Source organism: Ptychodera flava, chromosome 16 (assembly GCF_041260155.1).
Source record: "Ptychodera flava strain L36383 chromosome 16, AS_Pfla_20210202, whole genome shotgun sequence".
In the NCBI taxonomy this organism is placed as follows: Eukaryota; Metazoa; Hemichordata; class Enteropneusta; family Ptychoderidae; genus Ptychodera; species Ptychodera flava.
In genome coordinates, this window is record NC_091943.1 from 13044224 (window position 1) to 13064985 (window position 20762).

Sequence of the window (20762 nt, forward strand, 5' to 3'; positions counted from 1 at the left end):
CTCTCACTTTACTCAACTGTATAACAACTGCATAACTGCTATATCTACACTTAAATGTGATCAAAAAATTAGGAAGAAATTGAACACATTTCTATTCAAACGTCTACACGAACCTGTTCAATAGAATACACTGACAAAGTGTTGTACGTACCATAAAGATTTTAAGGAGCAGGACAGGAAATGGGTCAGTTGTTGGTCAATTTTGCGAAATTCTCTGAAATGCTTCCTTAAATAGGGTTCCGCCTGTGTACTTAATCAGGAATTCAATGGTTTTCTTGGGAAATTGAGCTTTAACAAAATCAAAACAAATGCATGTGGCAAGCTGGCGGCAAATCTGTGCGGCTATATACACAAAACGCATGTGTTCAGCTTGTCAATATGTACAGGCTGTATGTGTTGATCGAGTGTCCAACATGATATCATCAAACATAGGGCCAATGTCCCTGAAGCTACTATAGACATGGATACAAAATTGAGTACGGTATTTCCTGTCTGTATGAAACTGTCTCTTTAAGATCATCCTAGAGACCTGTATACCAAATATTAAAGCTGTCTGACCAGCGGTTTTGAAAAAACAAACAACCTAACAGTCAACAGAGCTCCGCTGTGTTATGTAGAGAATAACTTTTTGTGACAAGTGTTGATGACAAAGGTGGGTATCTTTGATAGCTCATTGACCAAAAATGGCAAAATTAGCTGCAAAAATAGTCACAATTGAAGATTGCATCATAATTTCAATATATTACATTAAGATAAACCCTAGGAACCTGTATATCAAATATCAAAGCTATCAGATGAGTAACATTTGAGAAACAAAGATTTTGACCAAAAATGGCAAAAATTGAGCCAAAAATGGCAAAAAATGACCAAGAAATACAAAAATTGAAGATTGCATCAAATTTCAATACATTACACTGAGATAAACCCCTAGGAACCTGTATACCAAATATCAAAGGCATCAGACAAGTAATTTTTGTGAAACAAATTTTTCGACCAAAAATGGCAAAAATTACTCCAAAAATACAAATTGCAGATATCATCATATATTCAATATATCATATTTAGTTCATCTGTAGAAACCTGTATACCAAATATCAAAGCTGTCAGAAGAGCGGTTTTGATGAAATAAATTTTGGACGAAAAAATTCCTTAAAAATACAGTTTTGCATATTTCATCACAATCTGAACAAATCTAAATTGGGTTATCCTTAGGGACCTGTATACCAAATATCAAAGCTGTCTGACCAGCGGTTATGAAGACGAGATATTTTACCAAAAACGCCTTTTTTGGTGCTAATTTGCATATTTTCAACAATATCAAAAAATTAAAAAAAAACAGTCTCTCATAATCATATTTTTCATCTACACAACAAATATCAAATCAATAAGTACTGCGGTTCTCAAGATATTTGAGTGGACGGACGCCTCACAAACGGACATACATACATACATACATACATACATACATACATACATACACATATATACAGACTGAGGCCGGACGGATACCCATCCCAATAGCTTCTATAGACTATAGTCTATAGTAGCTTACAACTGAACTTTATTCCACACTCAAATAGTTTGTCAATGCCAATCCCATATATTGCACATGATAAACTGAATTGGCGTGGCAGATACTATGCAGTCTATGTTACTTTAGCAACAAGATTATGAAACTAAGTTTTGGGAAACAAAAATAATGAAACTATTATTTAAAGTTATATGTACTGTCCCTTTCATATAGATCATCTAACGACTACCAGCACACAACGCATCATAAATACTATTAATGTTGATCATCTGAATACTCTCAACGTCAACAAGTACATGATTGCTCGGTAAATAAAGTTTGACGGCACAGACAGCTGTTTCTTAGTCATCTGTTGTCTAACCACTACACCCATGCAGTTTAACGGATCACTATCATGGGAGTTACAATAGAGGTGGCTATTACCTACATCTGATAAATTAGCCACAATGGACATTACACGAGACAAGCTGAGGTTACTATGCTCCTGAATATTTGCCAGGGCTTCAGAGCTTGTCTTTGTTGCCATGGATATGGAATCTGCCAGCGACAGCCATCTTGTAAGTTTAGATATTATATAGGGCACATAAATGTTAGAAATGACTAGCCTAATAAACAAACAGATTTTTGCTCAATAATTGGGCAAGTACATGTGTTCCTGGCAAACAACGTATCTTTGACTACTTCATTCAAAAACATAGGGCCAAAGTCCCTGAAGCTACAATAGACATGGATACAAAATTAAATATTTCCTGACTGTATGAAATTATCTCACTAAGGTCATCCTAGGGACTTGTAAACCGAATATTAACCCTTTCAACACTGTATTTTTTTCCCACCAAAACTATTTCCTGACTGTATGAAATTATCTCACTAAGGTCATCCTAGGGACTTGTAAACCAAATATTAACCCTTTCAACACTGTATTTTTTTCCCACCAAAATTTTGGTGCAACATTTTATCAATTTTTATGAAGTTCTCTATAATTTTTTTATAATTTTGGACAAAATGAACATCGCATTTGAATTGGCTTAAGTTTTTCATCCAAATTTTTGCAAAAATCTGATAAAACTGACGAGGGTATATTTAATAAAGGTGACAAAAGTTGACTTTGGTGCTCAAAGGGTTAAAGCTGTCTGACCAGCGGTTTTGAAAAAACGAGCGACCCAACAGTCGACAAAGCTCTACTGTGTTATGTAGAGAATAACTTTTTGTGACACATGTATTGATGAAGAAGGTGGATATCTTTGATAGCTCATTTCAGGATGGCCTGACCAAAAATGGCAAAATTAGCTGCAAAAATACAAAATTGAGGATTTCATCATAATTTCAATATATTATATTAAGATAAAGCCTAGGAACCTATGTACCAAATATCACAGTTATCAGATGAGTAACTTTTGAGAATCAAATATTGTGACCAAAAATGGCAAAAATTGACCCAAAAATACAAAAATCGAAGATTTCATCAAATTTCAATATATCACACTAAGACAACCCCTAGGAACCTGTATACCAAATATCAAAGGCATCAGACAAGCAGTTTTTGAGAAACACATTTTTTGACCAAAAATGGCAAAAATTGCACCAAAAATACAAAATTGCAGATTTCATCATATATTCAATATATCATATAATAGTTCTTCTGTAGGAACCTGTATACCAAATATCAAAGCTGTCTACGACAATATGTCATTTAAATTTATAAAATTTAAAACCACTCACCTGTTGCGTTGACATCGACAATATCAATGTCTTTAAATTTTCGTGTAGGATTTTCAAGTCCTTCAAAGAGACCTACATATCTTAAACTGCTACCTTTGATTCCTGTAACAATCCAAAACAATTATGTCAAAAAAAGAACGCTTTTTCGCAGCTACCTTATTCATCATCGAATTTTCAGAAAGTTTCATACTAAATACAGATACTAAGCTACTAGACTGTGTTATTGGTATACGGTATCTGACTTCAGTAAAGAACAGTCATACAGACTACAAAAAATGTGTCATTATTTTTGCAAATTTTTGGTGGGAAAAGTGGCTGATAAAGTGTCCCACAGTTTCAAATCTCCTTGCATGCACAGTATCACGCATCAAAGTCGTCTATTTACAAGTTGTAGCATCCAAAGAAATCTGTTATGGTTCTGTCAGAATCGCATCTTATATTTTTCTTAATAGACTTGCACTTTTTTTTTACCTAATTCTGCAGCTGATTTCTTCAGAAGGACTTCAGCTGTCGTCGATTCCCCTGGTATTGAGACCTGGATGGAGAAGGAAAAGACATACGGGATAAGGAAAGACAGAAAGTTCTGTTTCTTATGTGTAAGTGAATAAATAAACGAGTACACAAATAAATCACAACGATTTAATACTAAATAAATTAGTTTTTCAACCAAGGATTATTGTCATGAGATAATTGTATCATGCAGTCTATGAATCATGGCATCTTGACTTCAAGGAGTCAAGTAGTGTGTGTTATTTCCATCACAATGTGGAAAGCGTAAATGTCCTCACATCAAAACTCTAATAATCATCACAGTATCTTTCAGATACTGTTCACTGCAGTATTATGTCCTTTGTCATGGGCACAGAATCCTAAACAAAGCCACATTGTGCCAGCTGGCACAATTGGCTTTGCAGTCACAGGTATTGAAAATCTGACCTCAACCCGTGGTGTCATGTTTTGAATCTTCATTTCCTGTGTGGCCATTAACAATATGCTAAAGGTGTGTGGAATCATGATAGAGCTTGGGTTGTGCTCTGGAGGGAGGGACAGGGTCACAAAATGTCAGTGTAGAAGTCTTAGTCTGTAGAGAATGGTAACATGTCTATTCTCAACTGGATTGTAGATATATTGACAGAAAAGTCATGTCAGGACATTGACCGGCAGACTGCTGTAATGCCATCTTACACATTTCATATTAAAGTAAAATACTGCCCATAAAAACTAAGAAACTGCATTCCAATAAAAGTTGTATGTACAGTCTACAGGAAAAACTAAATCTATTTCTGTCTTTCTGGTCAGGTCTTTGCTCATTGATACACGATGATGTAAACATTTTGGGGAAAATGATGAATTTCACGGTGTTGGGGTACGGTTATGGGTTCACAGCACATAGTTAACACTTTATTTTGGTACCTAAGGCATAAAACTTTGGCCCTGGTTTATCACAAAAACTTAGGAAGCACAAATGCAACAAGAATTTCTTTACTATTGTGGGGAATTTTGGCAATATAAGATTCAAGATTCGATGCCCTAGAACTGGAAAAAACAGCAGTGGCAATTGTTACGTTATCACAACTGTCTCCATCTTTATGGTGAATTAGTGTTTGAGTTTACACTCTTACAGCTGGAACAGGGTATCCAACATCCCCTTTATTATTATTATTTCATGTTTCCTGAGATGTGAGATTCAATGTCATAGCCACAACTTTGCTTGTAGCAAAGTTCAAGTTTTATATTACCTCCTGTGACAATGATTTCTGAAAAAATTTACAACAATTTTGGGGAAAATGTGTATTTTTTGAATGCACAATATTAATGATGGAAGTTGGACGTTATCAACAAATCACCACTATACATTTATGTCACAATGTGTGCTTTGAACAGCTTCGTCTTCCTGTTGGTGCATTTAAATAATAGCATGTTTTATTTCCTGTGTTTCAGGAACTGTTATCCATGCAAGGTTATAATTTAAAAGTAAATTTCCATTCAGTGAAATGCAAACAATCTGACAGGATTAGAACCTACAATGTTCTACCATGCCACAGTTTGGGAAAAAACAGAGGAGCAGCCAATTTACATAACAATGCAGAATTTGAATATTCTAAGTTCTATTGCGACCATGTATTCTTTTGTAAAGTTATTAACATATGAATAGATTGCTCCACAAACAGTGGTGGCCCATCCTTAAAAATACCGCAATTATACGGTGTCGCTCAAATTTGATCAGAATTGGTATATACCAGTATGGGTTACCAATGATCAACAATAAATGTTGTTTCTATCTGTTCAGTGGAGGAAAATTCTACGTTGATGTTATGGCAATGATTTCTGCACAGTACAAGCAGGAAAACAACAAGAAATATTTTAAACCAGAAAAACAAGAATGACAATAGTAATTAAGGTCTAACTTTAGGTACTGGAGGTCAACTTTAGCAACATGCATAGCAGAAACAAGCCCCTCTTAGTTTAGTATAAACGGTCTTCCCCCATCTACTGTCTATGGTTGCAGCTGGTCTGTTAATATGTAACAGTTCATAAACAATGACAGGAAATGAGTCAAGATCAGTGGAGTTTGCCTGTTTCTCACTGCCATGCCTCCTGCACATTTGCAGGATTTCACTTTTTCTAACCTCATTTGCACATTTTTGACACTGATGTGTTCATTTGAACAAATTCACATCTCAACCCCTGCATCTACCTGTACACCAAATACTGAGATGGTAGCTTTGGCGGTATGGGAGCCTTTGTGTGTGACGGACATACATCCGCACATACCCACAAATATACAGACATACAGACATGCAAATCAGATGCAAATGAACTGATTCAGCTTACGCGATAACCTCACATTGGTACACCAAATGTGAGCTAAAAATCCCCTTATGGAAAACCCTGGAACATGTTACCATTTATATAAAACAGTGTACTGTTTTCCATCCGAGACTTATTCATGCAATAATTTTCACTTCTTTCACTGTTCAAAGTAATGAGACTGCCACATTCAATTTTAAATCCATCCTACTCAGATGGTATTATCACTTTCACTTACTCCATGAAATGTGAGAAAAACAGACACAGCCGTTGGTGTTACACTTAAAAAGAAAATGGCAGATTTGACCAATGACCTTTTATCATTGTTATTATATCACAGTGCATGTCATGTCAGTTCATCATTCCCTAAGTCAAGGAATGCCACGCATGCATAAACGACCTGACAAGTCTCCCCTGCTATTCAATAACAACTCGGCCATAACATGATGAAACAACCCATATCAAAACCTATCATTGACTTTTGACATATACACTGTAGCAGTGTCCTAATATTTGTTTTCCTTTTCTTCCACAGACTTTTCAGCATAAATTTCAACCCTTGTGTGCAACAAGCTTTGAAGTTTTATAGCAAAAATACATAAAAAGTATTTACTTTAAAACAAAATGAGAAATGTTTCAAATAATCTTTATTCTTTTATGTATATTTGCTTGTAACATTTAAAAATATTTTCACTGTTTGTGTTTGTTTTTTATGATTTTTTTTACATTATGGGAAAGATATATAACACTTTTTTGGAAAATACACTTTCTGAAGGATTATGCTCCAAAAGATAGGGTAGTATAAGACTGCTTGTTTTTTCAGAAACAATCAAAGTGTTGTTTTTTTATCATTCTGGAGCAAGCAGTGGAATATAAATTTGAAAACTGTGAGTCAATTAAATATCGTCCTTATGAGAAATGAATGCAGAAACAACATTGAACCATTTGTCTCGTTTAACTCTCTAAATCAGTTAATAGCTTTAGACCACTCACAGTAATATCATCATTATTATAATTATCATGATTATAATAATCCTCATTATAATTATCATCATCATAATTAAATCATGATAATCATCATCAACATTATTATAATCCCATAACCATTATTACAATAATCATTATCATAATTTTTCTCATAATCATCATCACAATCATCATTGTTAATATCAAATTATGAGTATATGAGTTGGACTAGATTAGTTGTTTACAAACAACTATTTTTGAACTCCATTTCAATTAAGTAATGTAATCTGTATTTGTATGGAATAAATTATTATCATCATCATCATTATCAAAATCATTACCACAATGATCATCAACACCATCAGCATTGTTGTTCTTGCTGCATAAAATCTTCACCATGATATAACGATGACATTGTGAGCACCTGAAAACTTTCCCCGAAAAGAGATCAAACTTTGTGACTTGGAAAACAATTTGATCACATCAAACCTAGTTACAGTTTAAACCCATACTTCACCGTAGAAAGCTATCTGCAGCACCAAGGGGAACGATTTGCAGAAAAATACAACCAAACTCACTGTTGTACATTTCAAGGGTGAGTTACACGTACACATAGGTACCGAGTACCCAAGTATTCAGGGTACTTAGGTGAGAAAGTAAATTCCCCTCGTACACATTATATTACAGGACAAAAAAAGTTAAGTGCTAGGCTTTATTACAAATCAACATCGACCTCTAATTTGTGCTTACATCTGTCGATCGTATTATGAGAACCTTATAAATAGTAAATAATCACTTTAATTTCATTTCTAAGTTTGACAATCAGAAAATCTTCTAAATAAGTATGGCATCACCATTTCTTTGAAGTTCCTTCGAGTAAATCTACAATCTGGTGACAGTTTACTTGTTAAACCCAAATGCCCTGTAAACAACTCCATAATCACCATTGGGTTTGGGTGTCATGAAGGGTTAAAGGTCGTGTATGTGAGAGTAAATTCTGGCAATAAAAGGTAAACAAGCTTCTTCAACTAATTTTGTCTGACTTTTTCATCTCCATCAGCATGACAGTTTGATGCCTTGCATTTACACAGCAAACATTGACAATGGTGAATCATTAAAGCTCGCTGAGATAAACAGCACAGAGAAGGACTTCAATCAATATGCCCATCATTTCTACAACCCTCAAGACGCCTCCCTTCAGCATCCTAACTATTTATAGTAAAATTACTCAAATAAACACACAGGAAGGATATCTTCTCCTATTTCAAAACACATCAAAAGTAGAAGGCAGCAGACGTTGAAATGTTTTTGACAGCAGCAACTGACATCTCTTGACAGTACTTTCTGCAAGTTGCACGTAAAGTATGTCCTAAAATGTCAAGGTCACTGAGGAGGAGCAAACGAACTGTGACCTGTGACCTTATTTCCATTGGAGGAAAGTGTTCCATAGACGACCAGTAATTTACACACACAACATTGGGCAAAGTCTGCACAAAAACTGACAGTAACATCAGTATCTCGTTGACTGCCGTCATTGTGGTCAAACAATCTCTTTGAAGAGCTAATCAACTACAAAAGTGCTCAAATAAATATGGTACATTTCAATGTATTGCATTAGTCTATATCCATAGACACTCGAAACCCCTCCACAATTTATGATTTATCATAAGTACAGTGTCACTTAAACACCACAAAGTTATAACTGGTTTAATGAAAACAAATTTAACAAACAATTATGAAGTCTTTTGGAAAAAGTTGATCACTGATGAAAATAGTAAACTAAGAATGTATGCCAAAATAAAACGTAATTTTAGATTAGAACCCTACTTAACACAGTTGCAAGGTGAGAAAAGAAAATTGCTCACCAAACTTCGCATTAGCAATCATGATCTAGCAATTGAAAAAGGGAGACACACTGTTCCAAAAACCCCAATTACTGAAAGATACTGCAATCAGTGTAACACCAACAGTATTGAAGATGAAACACACTTTTTATTAGTCTGTCAGAAATACAAAGTCCAAAGAAAGTACTTTTTCAGTAAAATCAATTTCCCAAACGACGATACTGAAAATCAGCTTATTTCTCTACTAACAAAACAAGAGTTATCTTTTAATGAACAACTTGCTGATTATATTTTTACTTTATATAAACAAAGAAATACCTAGTTATATTTATTATTAGCTACTATTATTATACTGTAATACTTTATCTTTATTGAAGAAAATTTTAACTTATTTTGTATCACACTTTTATTGCTACAAATGTGATGTAAATTCTATATTTACAAGCAAGCAATAAAAATATTATTATTTATCATATCCCTTACCATAGCTATTACCGGTAATTAGTACAGACCTAATATGTACATTTAAGTTCCTTTTTTACTTTGTATGGTATATAAACATTTTTTTTTTTGTCCATTATGGCTCTAAAAGTGTATTTGAACACAATTTTGCACATTTTGCGTTGGAAGATCACTCAATTATTTGGTTACAAACCAGTTGCATGCGAAACTTAAGCCGAATCTTTAACTCAGTACAAATGACTGTCCTTTACAATACTGACTCTCCGGCAGATAAAGGTTGACATCTATTTGTAAGCAGAGATCTGTAAGGACACTTCAATATCAGTACAATGCTAACTTTCAGCTGTTCATGTCGACTTGCCATAATATGTACAAGATTATGTACCAACACGACCTAGTTTTGAGAATCACCAATAAATATTTCTTCCGACCAAACAAGCAGAAAAAAAAAGATAAATTGAAATCTCTGCCTTCATCTGCAGTCAACTGTGATGTTCAGAGTGACTTACTTACAAGTGGTCTATGTTCACTACATGGACAGGCTTGCAGCATGCCATTACTGACCTACTTTATTTTACGGACCAGCTTGGGTGTCGATGCTTTGACAGTACTGAGAAACAGGCTGTCAAGTACAATGTCAACTGATATTATTTTGTTCAATCACATTTTAGAAACCCCCTCCTCCTCCCCCAAAAGAAACAGACTAATTTTAGAAACCCCCTGAGGGGGTTTGGCCCTCCTCCCCCAAAAGAAACAGACTAATTTTAGAAACCCCCTGAGGGGGTTTGGCCCTCCTCCTCCCCAAAAAGAAAAAGACTAACAAAATTAAAGACCCAGCTATCCTTGAAACAAATCTACCCCTTTACAAAAGCAGCCACTGAAAAGTAAACATCTGCCCTTCCATACAACAATTTTTTTTCATATTTACAGCTGTTATAATTATAAAACTTGACAGCTGTTTAGCAAGAAAATGACAACTCTCCAACTTTTCAATGATCTCAACTTGTTTACTTTGTGATCTAGAAGACCTCGCCTTTCAAGAAAAATTCTCAGACGATACAAAGTTAAATCTTTGACCAAACTCCATGTTTGGTTGCAAAATCTTTTGAGCAGATCATCATTTGTCTTGCTTACTTTTAGATGGCATGTACACTTGACATTTTGTCAGTGAACGTCATGTAAGTCTCCTGTCAAGCTCTATCAATTGTAAATCCCTTACCACAGTCACTCCAGGAGTGACCATGTCTTTACACTAGTGTTGCTCTGTCTGTCAAATGCAATACTTTACTGCTCAACAAGCTCTGTCTGTCAAATGCAATACTTTACTGCTCAACAACACACTCAAGGAGTGCCGTACGGTAAAAATTGCAAAGCTCCAAGTTACATTGACAAAGTTGTATGTGCAGCTAGTGCTCAGGGAGAAGGTAAAGTATCCAAAATATATTTCACAAGAGGTAGTGAAATACATTTTCTTGTTCTGCCCCTGAATCCTGTCAACTTCTACGATTGGTATCACAGCCTCTGTGTGAGTAAAATCAAGTATCATTGTTGACAACAGACTGTCAGTCCAGGATAGAATTCAATTGTGAACAACACCATTGCATATCAAACATTATTCATTTACTTGTGTTTGCACGGCTAATACACTGCATTCCAACATGCTTCAGGAAGATAAAGAGTAAGATTACACAGAACAATTCACACTGTCCTCACAAGGGGATTTTTGGGGATGGGTCATCCCCCTACACGTTTTTTTATAACAATACAAAAGAATATTTTCACAAAAAAGGAGTATGCAAATTGTGCACGGATATGTAAATCGGCCTCCTTTCTGTTTTTCCAAGCTGTGGATAACACTGATTTATGATGTATTATATCAGACATACTACATCTTTTAAGGTTGTTATATTGGGCCTTGTCTGGTGTAACAGTTAGGGTTCATCGATAGATTTTGACACATGCTTGGAATATCTACAACTCAAACTACGATTTATATAATGAACTTCACTGTATCACGAATGGCACTCAATCATTTCTTCCTATAAACCACGTCATTCATGGACACACTGTAAGCTGCTTCATTTGACAATACCTGTCACCTTTCCACTCAATTGAACACACACAAGTTGTCAGATAATCCTCATAAAACCCAACACCCACTTGAAACACACAGACACATGAACAGACTGACACAAAGTCTTCTTTGTTCTTCAAACTTCTCAGTTGACTGTCCAGCCATTATTCAAAACGTGCCCCAGACAGAATCAGTATACATCATGTGTGTGTATGTATATGTATGTATGAATATATGTATGTATGTATGTATGTATGTATGTATGTATGTGTGTGTGGTGTATATATATATATATATATATATATATATATATATATATATATATATATATATATATATATATATATATATGTATATATGTATATATATGTATAGATATATATATATATATATATATATATATATATATATATATATATATATATATATATATATATATATATATATATATATATATATTAGGGTATTACCAACTTCTGACACACTTCCACATAAAGTATAGTTTCTGTTTTTAAGTACATGTACCTGGTGTTTATTTATTGTGCAACATTTCATCCTGTAACTAGATTTTCTTCAGGCAGATCTACATTGAAAACTAGAAATATTTGTCAGTGTAGATAAGTCTATAGAAGCTCTTGGTACATATATTTAAATCCTGTATGGTGTTTGTTCCTACTTGTTCTCAAAGTATGCTGCTATATGTAATGGACAATTTGGACGTCTTCATGTGTGCGATCAATTATGTTCACTGAGCTCTCACAGTGCAGCTTGTGGGAAGACCAAGAGAAACAAGTAGAGTATGAACATGTATACTTCATCGTGGACCAAAATGGAAATTTGGAATGGCAATGCCATACTCAACTTATCGATAACACTTTAATCTCAGATAAGAACACACTTCAAATTATCATGGCATGGGGAATTAGCACATTTTCTGTATACATCACTGGAAACGATAAAATACCATAAATTGAACTTTGTCATTCAGGCATGAAGAAGGACAACCTCTTAAGAAATACCGGTCTGTTCTAAATCGTCATGGATGCCACACAACAGCTGATGACCTTGGTATTACAATCATGGCAACATTGAAGAATACAACCTGGTCTACACAAACTTCTAAATGAAATTTGAAGATCTGTAAAACATTACCACTTCTAAATGAAATTCGAAGATCTCTAAAAAACAACAGTACAAGCTACCCTTTCATAAAGTAACATTACTGGTAGGTCAAATGGTGCGCCGGCCATAATGTAAAACCACTAATCTCAAATGTGTGTCATTTTTAAAGCCACAAAGAATTCATTTTTCAAAGTTTAGAGACGAAAGCCCCTCAATCATAGCTTGTATGACTGCCAGTTTTCAATGGGTATGCATGTATTACTCCATCGTACGACAAAGGAAACAAGAAATGTGCCACGACAAAGGAAGTTGTTGTAACTTGTTGATTTTTGTAGACTTGTAGTGCAAAGATTGAACAAAAGGGGCTCACTCAACACAGGAACTGTTTTACATTGTAACATTCTATTTATAATAATAATGTAACATTAAGCTATACAACTATATGGTAAGCATAAACTCTTTGAGCTTGAAGGATAAAAACGTACCTACAATTATAGAGTAATAAATTTCCAAAGTGAATCTCCACTTGTATTTTGTAAATTTTCTCTGTGTTAAATACTATTATATGACAAAAATACACAGAAACATGCTTGTATCCATGGAATGGTTGGCTTGTTATGCGCTTTCTTTAAATTAAAATTGATGATCACGAGTACATCTCTCATTTCCGGTTGGATTGTACTATAACAGTATTCATCACTCCAATATTTAAGCTATGGTTTAAAATGAATAAATGTACTGCAAACAAATGTCAAAAGTTACTAAACCATGTTTTTATTTGTTGGTGTCTGTCTGTGTGGATATATATACACACAAAATGTATACAATGTGTCCTCCTGTGCCCTCTCTCTATATTATATATATATATATATATATATATATATATATATATATATATATATATATATATATATATATATATATATATATATATATATATATATATATATATATATATATCAAAAAATGTCATCAAAAAATGTCATCATGTATTCATTTTAGAAATTCATTTCACACTATGATATTCTTGGAAATTAATTGAAAAATAGCATGGCTATTTGAAATAAGTTGCCGACTAATTTTAGATATTCATCAACCAGCTGTCCATGTTTTATGCAAAGTCCACTGGCCTTCAAGATAGAAATATCATTCACGTTCCAAAACGAAAGAGAAAGCACCGGGGTACTTAAATATTTGATTTACAAAATGAAATTTAAAAAATAATGCATCTTTCCAACTGTGTTATCACGATGGTGCCAACATGGCAGCTACACAAAACGGACTGTATACATTTGTGCTGTGCATCATGGGAAGGCAAAACTCATGTCAAAATTCCCTGCCTCAGAAAAAGAATCTGCTCAGTATTTATTATTGTCATCTAAAGTTTCTAACTTTTAGAACCTCGTTCACAATAACATTTTCAGTTTTGATGTTTCTCTTCCAGCATTTACTAATCAAATAAAATTAATTACTTAAAGGTCAGATAAACTTGCTTTTGGCCCAAATACTATTGTATGCAATTAATTAATCAGGTTAAGTGGGGAGGATTTGTTGTAAAACGTCAAGTGATGAATACAAAGTTCAGGCGTCACTGAACAAATAATTTCTCTGTCTGAGTCCATTCAGAATGTGAATTGAGCTAACCACGATGTTTTGACCGACCAAATATTTTGACAGACCACAAGAGTTGCCATGTCTGGTAATTAGTTCCAGAGCTGCCAATCCACATTACAAAAGGACTTAAAATGTCACTTTTTCTCCTCTCAAATTAAGTGAACTGGAATTGGCACTGAGATGATTCAGAATATTTTTTTGTTTTAGTTCTATTGAAATCCTGTGTAAAAAGAGAAATCCTCAATATAACAATGAAATTGTGTCTGAAAAAAGGAAACCCACAGGATAACAATACCAATAGGAAAAGCTATTCAGGTCATTCATTCATGAGTGTTATCTCACTGCATCTACACAAAACTCCTTTCACAACGCTGCTTCATCCACAGCACAACAATTCTTCCAGTGCACACAATTCATTACACCTCAAACATCAAACTTTAGTGACCCAATGAAGACATGACATGAATTTACCGATAATTATTGGCACACTCTTTCTGTCATATACTATTTTATTTTCAATTTGAGGCTGCGCTGCAAATGGAAATATTTTATTATATGCATATAGAATAGCTACTGGATTTCTCGCAAAACCACACACTTGGACATTTGCAAATCAAGATGTTGTCCTATAATTCCCAAGTGCCTGCACGTGAACAAGGTGTTAGATGTGCAATTATTGTCAAAACCTGAATGTAATGGCTTATCAACTATGATAACCTATAATAACATTGAAAAGAGCACCTACCCAATGAAGGTAGTGACTCAGGTTCGTGGACACATATTTTCAATCAAAAGTTTCACATAAAAAACGGGGTCTCACACTCAACATGTGGTACATTTTCTGTTAGGTCTATATTTGAAGAAGGTAAAAATTTTGTTTAGTTGTCAAAACATGCATTTGTATGTTTGTTTAAGTCAAAAACGTGTGATTTTGAGTTTTTTCACTTAAAAAAGTATAAGTAAGAATTGGCAGCACCACTACGTGATCTGTTAACGGCACTAGACAGCTGGATATACCGGGTGGAAAACAGTGTTTTGGATTTTTGAAATTCTGCACAGTGAGCCTTCGAAGTGTAAACTGTCGGATTTTTGCATAAATTATCGTCTGTAATAATTATAATCTCCATTAATTAAATCACTCAGAAAATAATTCATTGACATACCTACCAGTAGTTTTTAATCAACAAGGAATATTTTTGGTGCAGGGGACCGCGGAGGTGGGGGGGGGGGTTGAATTCACCTAAACAACTGTCTTTGCTACGTCGTAACATTTATTTTTATGTAAAACACGAAACTCAGAACAGTGTTTTTCCTCGCCTTTTTCACAAAGTGCAACACTGATTGGCCCTTGAACAGAACAAGCATACTGATGTTACTGGGCCATCTTTTTTAAATTCAAACAATGAAGTCTTGTGGTTTACCAGCACAAAAAATTAAAACAAGCGACTACATCCAGTGACAAGTTCACGTAGTCAAAATGGCTGCGGATTCATGGATAGCTAATACTTCAGCAGACGGTTAAATTAGATACATTTGTCTCTTTTTGGTTTGTTTGTTTTATTTTAATTTTGGAAGAAAGTACCTGCAATATTCACACGCAGACTTCCACACCTCAGACAGTTACAATACAAAGTTGAAAGCTGCGACTTCAGATAATTTTTTTTTTCATTATTTTTGTTCTAGAAGAGAAGTACAATCTCATTTTCCTCCAAAAAGTCTGTTGAAATACAAAGTACAGTCTTGCAACAGTCACTTGAACAAATGCTGGTATCTGGCTTTGATAATACACCATTTCTGCATACAGTGTGTTTTTTGACAAAAATTTTATTGTCAACAATATCACTTGATGCTCATACACGTAAAGGCAATGTTGACATGTTAAACACAAGCACAGGTGTGCATGCATGGTATATGCATGCATACAATTTGCATATACACGTACACACAATAACATACATATACACGGTATCATGAGGAAGTTAATTATGGAAAAGAAGATTTTCTTCTGCACATTTCTTGTTCTCTATGTAAACCACCAATAGGATAAATCCAGAATTCGAATGGACATTGGTACAGAGAAAACTGCATGCACAGATATACATGCATTTTCATACACGTCTGTACACGGACGTTTGCTTGTACTGAAACCACATGATCTCTTGGGCGTACTGAGTCGGCAGGACACCACGTCCTTTTTATTACGGAATAAAACCATTGGGAAAAACACTGCAGCAGTAACTTTAAAGTAAATACATTCCTTTGTGTTGTAGAGCAACTTTTCCAAAAATCTTCCGACAGTGTACTAACAATGGAAATTTGTTACAAAGGAATGAGAGCAAACAACAGCTAAATTCCTTCACAGGGCAACATTTCAATATTTTCTCTGTTGACATGCAGATGAAAATCTACCACATGTACTCGGGGAAAAACAAACTGAACCTATAATGCAAAAACACAAAGTAAACACTGAGAAAGCCTTGAAAATACTGCTGAAAAAAAGAACCACTTGCAGCACATAGTAAAAGCACAACAAATAAAATCAATTATTGCCTTTAATGCCAATATTGATCTGCGTGACCACACAAAGACTGACATCCTTAGGGGGTCTGAAATAGTGTCAATACCGGACACTTTAAACCACTTATTTTATTTCAATCCATAAAATCGTGAATCACAACGTATGGGATATCAATTGCTGGAGATATATGTCCCTCAACGAGCCTTCTCCTTTGTACATATCTGATTAAAACTAAAATATCTCTTTGAATATGGTTTAGGTTAGCCTGATTTCATGGCAGAAATAATTATCAAAATGATATAAATTCTGAAATACATCATTTCTACACCATGAGTATATTAAAATATTTACAAAAATGGCTAAATTATTTGTATAGATGACTGGACATTATTATTTTCAGATGTGCAAACTCGATAGAAAGCTGGAGACCTCCATTGTATATTAGGACAGTTAGAGATTTTCAGATAATTTCAAATTTTTTACAAAGTGCAGAAACACTGTGCCATAGATCATCAACCATAATACAGTGAGTATTAACTTTGATCTGGTTACATGAAAGAAGCAATACCAACAGAAGGCCAACATGTGCCAAACCACTGAGCATTTTAGACTTTGACACCAAAGCGTGGTAGCCTCCCCTCTGGTCCAATGGTTTAATTAAAAATCCAGATTGCGAAGGATGACCCATGAACAGAGAGCCAATTATGACATTGGCCACATCCGTGCTGTCAAACTTTAATATTTCACCGTGAGTACCATAAATTTTTCTGTCTGTCTAGTGCAAAATAAATCTTTCTTGGGTTACAATCATTGAGCTACAAGGTACGAAGACAGCAGTAAGAAACAATTTTTTTCTGAAGAAAGACTTGTCCTGGGCAAGGTTTCTTTACAAGAGCTAAATGAAAGCAGGGCTACTTCACCACTTGCCAAGTTTGCTATGAAGGTCATTGACAATAAAAACAACCTGTGGCATTGCCAAATATGTAACAATTTTTACAGCTTACACCTTGCACTTTTTTATGAAAAGGACATCATTTTATTGATTCCCTATTTCTAAAATTTTAAGTCACCACCGTTCTTTCCATTGCAGTGCCGAACTAAAAAATGCGTGCTTTTTACCGGCCGGCATTCACATACGTCACATACTGTGTACGCCAGATAATCTTGGCAACCAATGGGGTCAGAATAGCCAAAGGTCGTGTCACTTAGATACCATGTTTAAACTTAACCCACTGTAAATGTAATGACCTGGAGTGTGTATCTGCTATGGGGCACAGTGGGCTAAGCCTTACATCCGTGCAAAGATAAATCCGATAGGTTCGAACTGAGGTCGAAGTAGCTAATTTTAGGCTATGACAAGTTAAGTAACTGTTATAAACCGTTCTTTATCAGTCAATTGTGACCATTGGAATTTGCTATGTTGATAAGAGGCCCTATGCTTCAGCTGACATAGAGCAGATACGATAAATCCAAAGTGAAAATTAACTTCAAAGGTACGGACAATTTCACATCTGAAAAAATCAATTCGTTCCGTGTTTCTGGACATCGTTTGATCATCGGGCTAGTCTGTGAGCCATATCTTGTAGGATTTTTCAAAATATCGATAAGCTAGTCACGGTATGGTAACATCAGAGTGCTCGCTCACTCAGGAAAGTATGGTTAAGTTGTGCGAAGTTGTAATTGTCGGAAATGGGTCATTTTGTCGATTGAGCGAACGCATCGCTGCTACAGTTTTTTTTTTGTGATAGCGAAGCCGAAATGGAAAAGGACCGCAGCTCGACGCAAAGGCCCGTGCTTGGTCGTCAACATTCGATGCAAACACAAGCGAAATGGAAGTCATGACCCGGTTTGTTTTGACGTCATGGTGTGGACTTTGCAGTGACAACGCAATGTACGCGCCAGGACCGGGTCGGCCGCGGCCTGCAATGCATGCAACCCCACGTAAAAACCCGTACTTCGCGCTAGCTTTCAGCATGTTACAAGCGATTTCGCACAAAATACTAAGCAATCTAAGGACCGGGCGACAACATAAACAAATTTATACAATTGCTGTCACGGCGATCAGCATATAATCGACATTGTTTTGGGTGGGACGCAATGCAAGCCAAACTTTGCATAACAATAGCTGCAATGTTTCGATTGCCGCTGCTGGCTTCTCTGCTGCTGACCGAGCGCCAGTGAGTGTGTACGTTTCGTTCTCAAATAAACCAAAAACACCATGGTCGGTAAAAACATTCGGCGAGTGAACAAAGTATGTATTACGAAATACGACACCAAAAAATCGGAATGTTGACGTTGACATACCTTGACGTACGGCGTATCTTCGTCCAAAGTCGCCACCGACAACTTCGTATGCATCTCTGTCTCCATATTTGCCAGGGGGTCAGAGTTAAAAGGTTGCCACACTAATTTGAATTTTCGTTTAGAGATTTCCGGGACCTTGCCTTGTCACCGCTGTTTCAGGCCGGAGAGATCGGTACGCGCTGCCTCCGTGTTTTATGATATTTAGGAACTGACAAACTTTTTCAACATCTTTTTCTTTAAGTCGACTGATTTTTATTTTAAATATTAATGATCCCATAAAAAATACGAACACGCAGTGCATGGACGTTCCACTTTCACTATTGAACTTCGAAGGGTATTTATTAAATAGAATGTGATCATAGTTTTACCTTGCAGCATGGTCAAATACACGACAAATTTGACCTTAGTTTGAAATTGTCTGGGCTAACATTTTTAATGGAAAGAATGTTTCCGGTGTGCCCGTAAAATTTGGAAAAACCGGATAAAATTTCTACAAATATTTTCTTTCTTTATAAGCTTATTAGTCATCAACATTCAATTGTGATCAGGTCATTAGTGGGTAAAAACAATCGCACTTGATGACATGTCCTTAGGCCGAAGGTGTGCAGAATGCATTATACATCAGGTATAGGTATATATGATAGCACAGTCTCCTGTGGTGTATATACATATAATAGAATAGTATAGAATATAATCTTTATCAACTGTATGCCAATGTTGCATATCAGCAAATACAATAAAAACATTTCAGAATTGAAAATCTCTCGAAAATATAAAAGGAGACTTGAGTATTCACTTTACATGTTGTAATGTAATGTAACCTCTTTTTTTAAAGATGCAGTGAGACCGTATTGAAATATAATATAATCGCTAGAGGGCGTACTCCGCTAAAATGAGATGTGGTGGTGGTGGTGCTGGGGGAGCGCTACTTTTCAGACCCATCCTTATTGTGCTTTATAGTGGTTTATTTTGATTTGACTTTCAAGGTTATTAAGGGACTGGTCAGTTTCCTCAGCCTGGGGGGGGGCTGGTGGATTCATGGGGGGAAGTCACCCTGTTTTGACTTTGGTGATAGGGGGGTCACCACGTTTTGAAATACCCAATAGGGGGGGTCAGTATGTTTTTGAATTTTGACACAGGCTCATCATTGCCAAAATGCTAGTGTCAGCCACAAATTTCATCATTCAGTTGTATTTTTCGGCACGCCCTTCGGGCGCGTAACTTTAATAATCAGTCATATTTTTCAGCACGCTCGACTTTAACATATCAAGCATACATACATCAGAGATATCTGTATGTTCAATATTTTTCAGCGTGCTCTTCAAGCTCATTACTTAATATATCAGACATTTTTCAGCATGCCCTTCAGATGCATGACTTTAATATACAAGGCATATATATCAGAGATATCAGGATGTTTCATATTTTTCGGCGCGCCCTTCGGGCGCCATACTTTAATAAATCAGAGATATCTTGATGTTTGCAAAGTGAAAGTGTACATTATGAAATCTGCATTTCATATGAAAATGATGACAGATTCCTGATATTTTTCTGTTCTCTCTATGAGAATTCAGTATGAGAAAGCAACATGCACAAATATTTCACAATATATATTTGATACAGTGGCTTATTTTAGAGATAGAAAAATGACAAGATATCTTTCCTTCTCATTGATGCAATTATTTTCCTTTGTGTCACAGGTTTTCTGTAGAAAGATGCTTTTTTATGAACAAAATAACAGTTAAAAAGGCAGTTTTTGTCATTATTAGCTGTGCTTTTATGGTTTCAATTGTG

At 35.2% G+C, this 20762-nt stretch overlaps 1 protein-coding gene across 2 annotated transcripts in view; it reads right to left on the minus strand.

The window, feature by feature from the left end:
- LOC139114053 (sorting nexin-27-like) overlaps window positions 1-19123 on the minus strand; it is a 46365-nt gene extending 27242 nt beyond the window's left edge. Inside the window, exons 1-3 of one of the 2 annotated variants that reach the window (XM_070675537.1) lie at window positions 18969-19123; window positions 3725-3788; window positions 3254-3355 (exon numbers count right to left, since the gene is read on the minus strand). In XM_070675537.1, coding sequence (XP_070531638.1) covers window positions 3254-3355; window positions 3725-3788; window positions 18969-19034 — 232 coding nt within the window. In that variant the 5' untranslated portion in view covers window positions 19035-19123. The remainder of the gene's footprint in view (window positions 1-3253; window positions 3356-3724; window positions 3789-18968) is intronic. The other variant, XM_070675538.1, reaches the window with a different exon arrangement.
- Between the last annotated feature and the right edge of the window lie 1639 nt (window positions 19124-20762).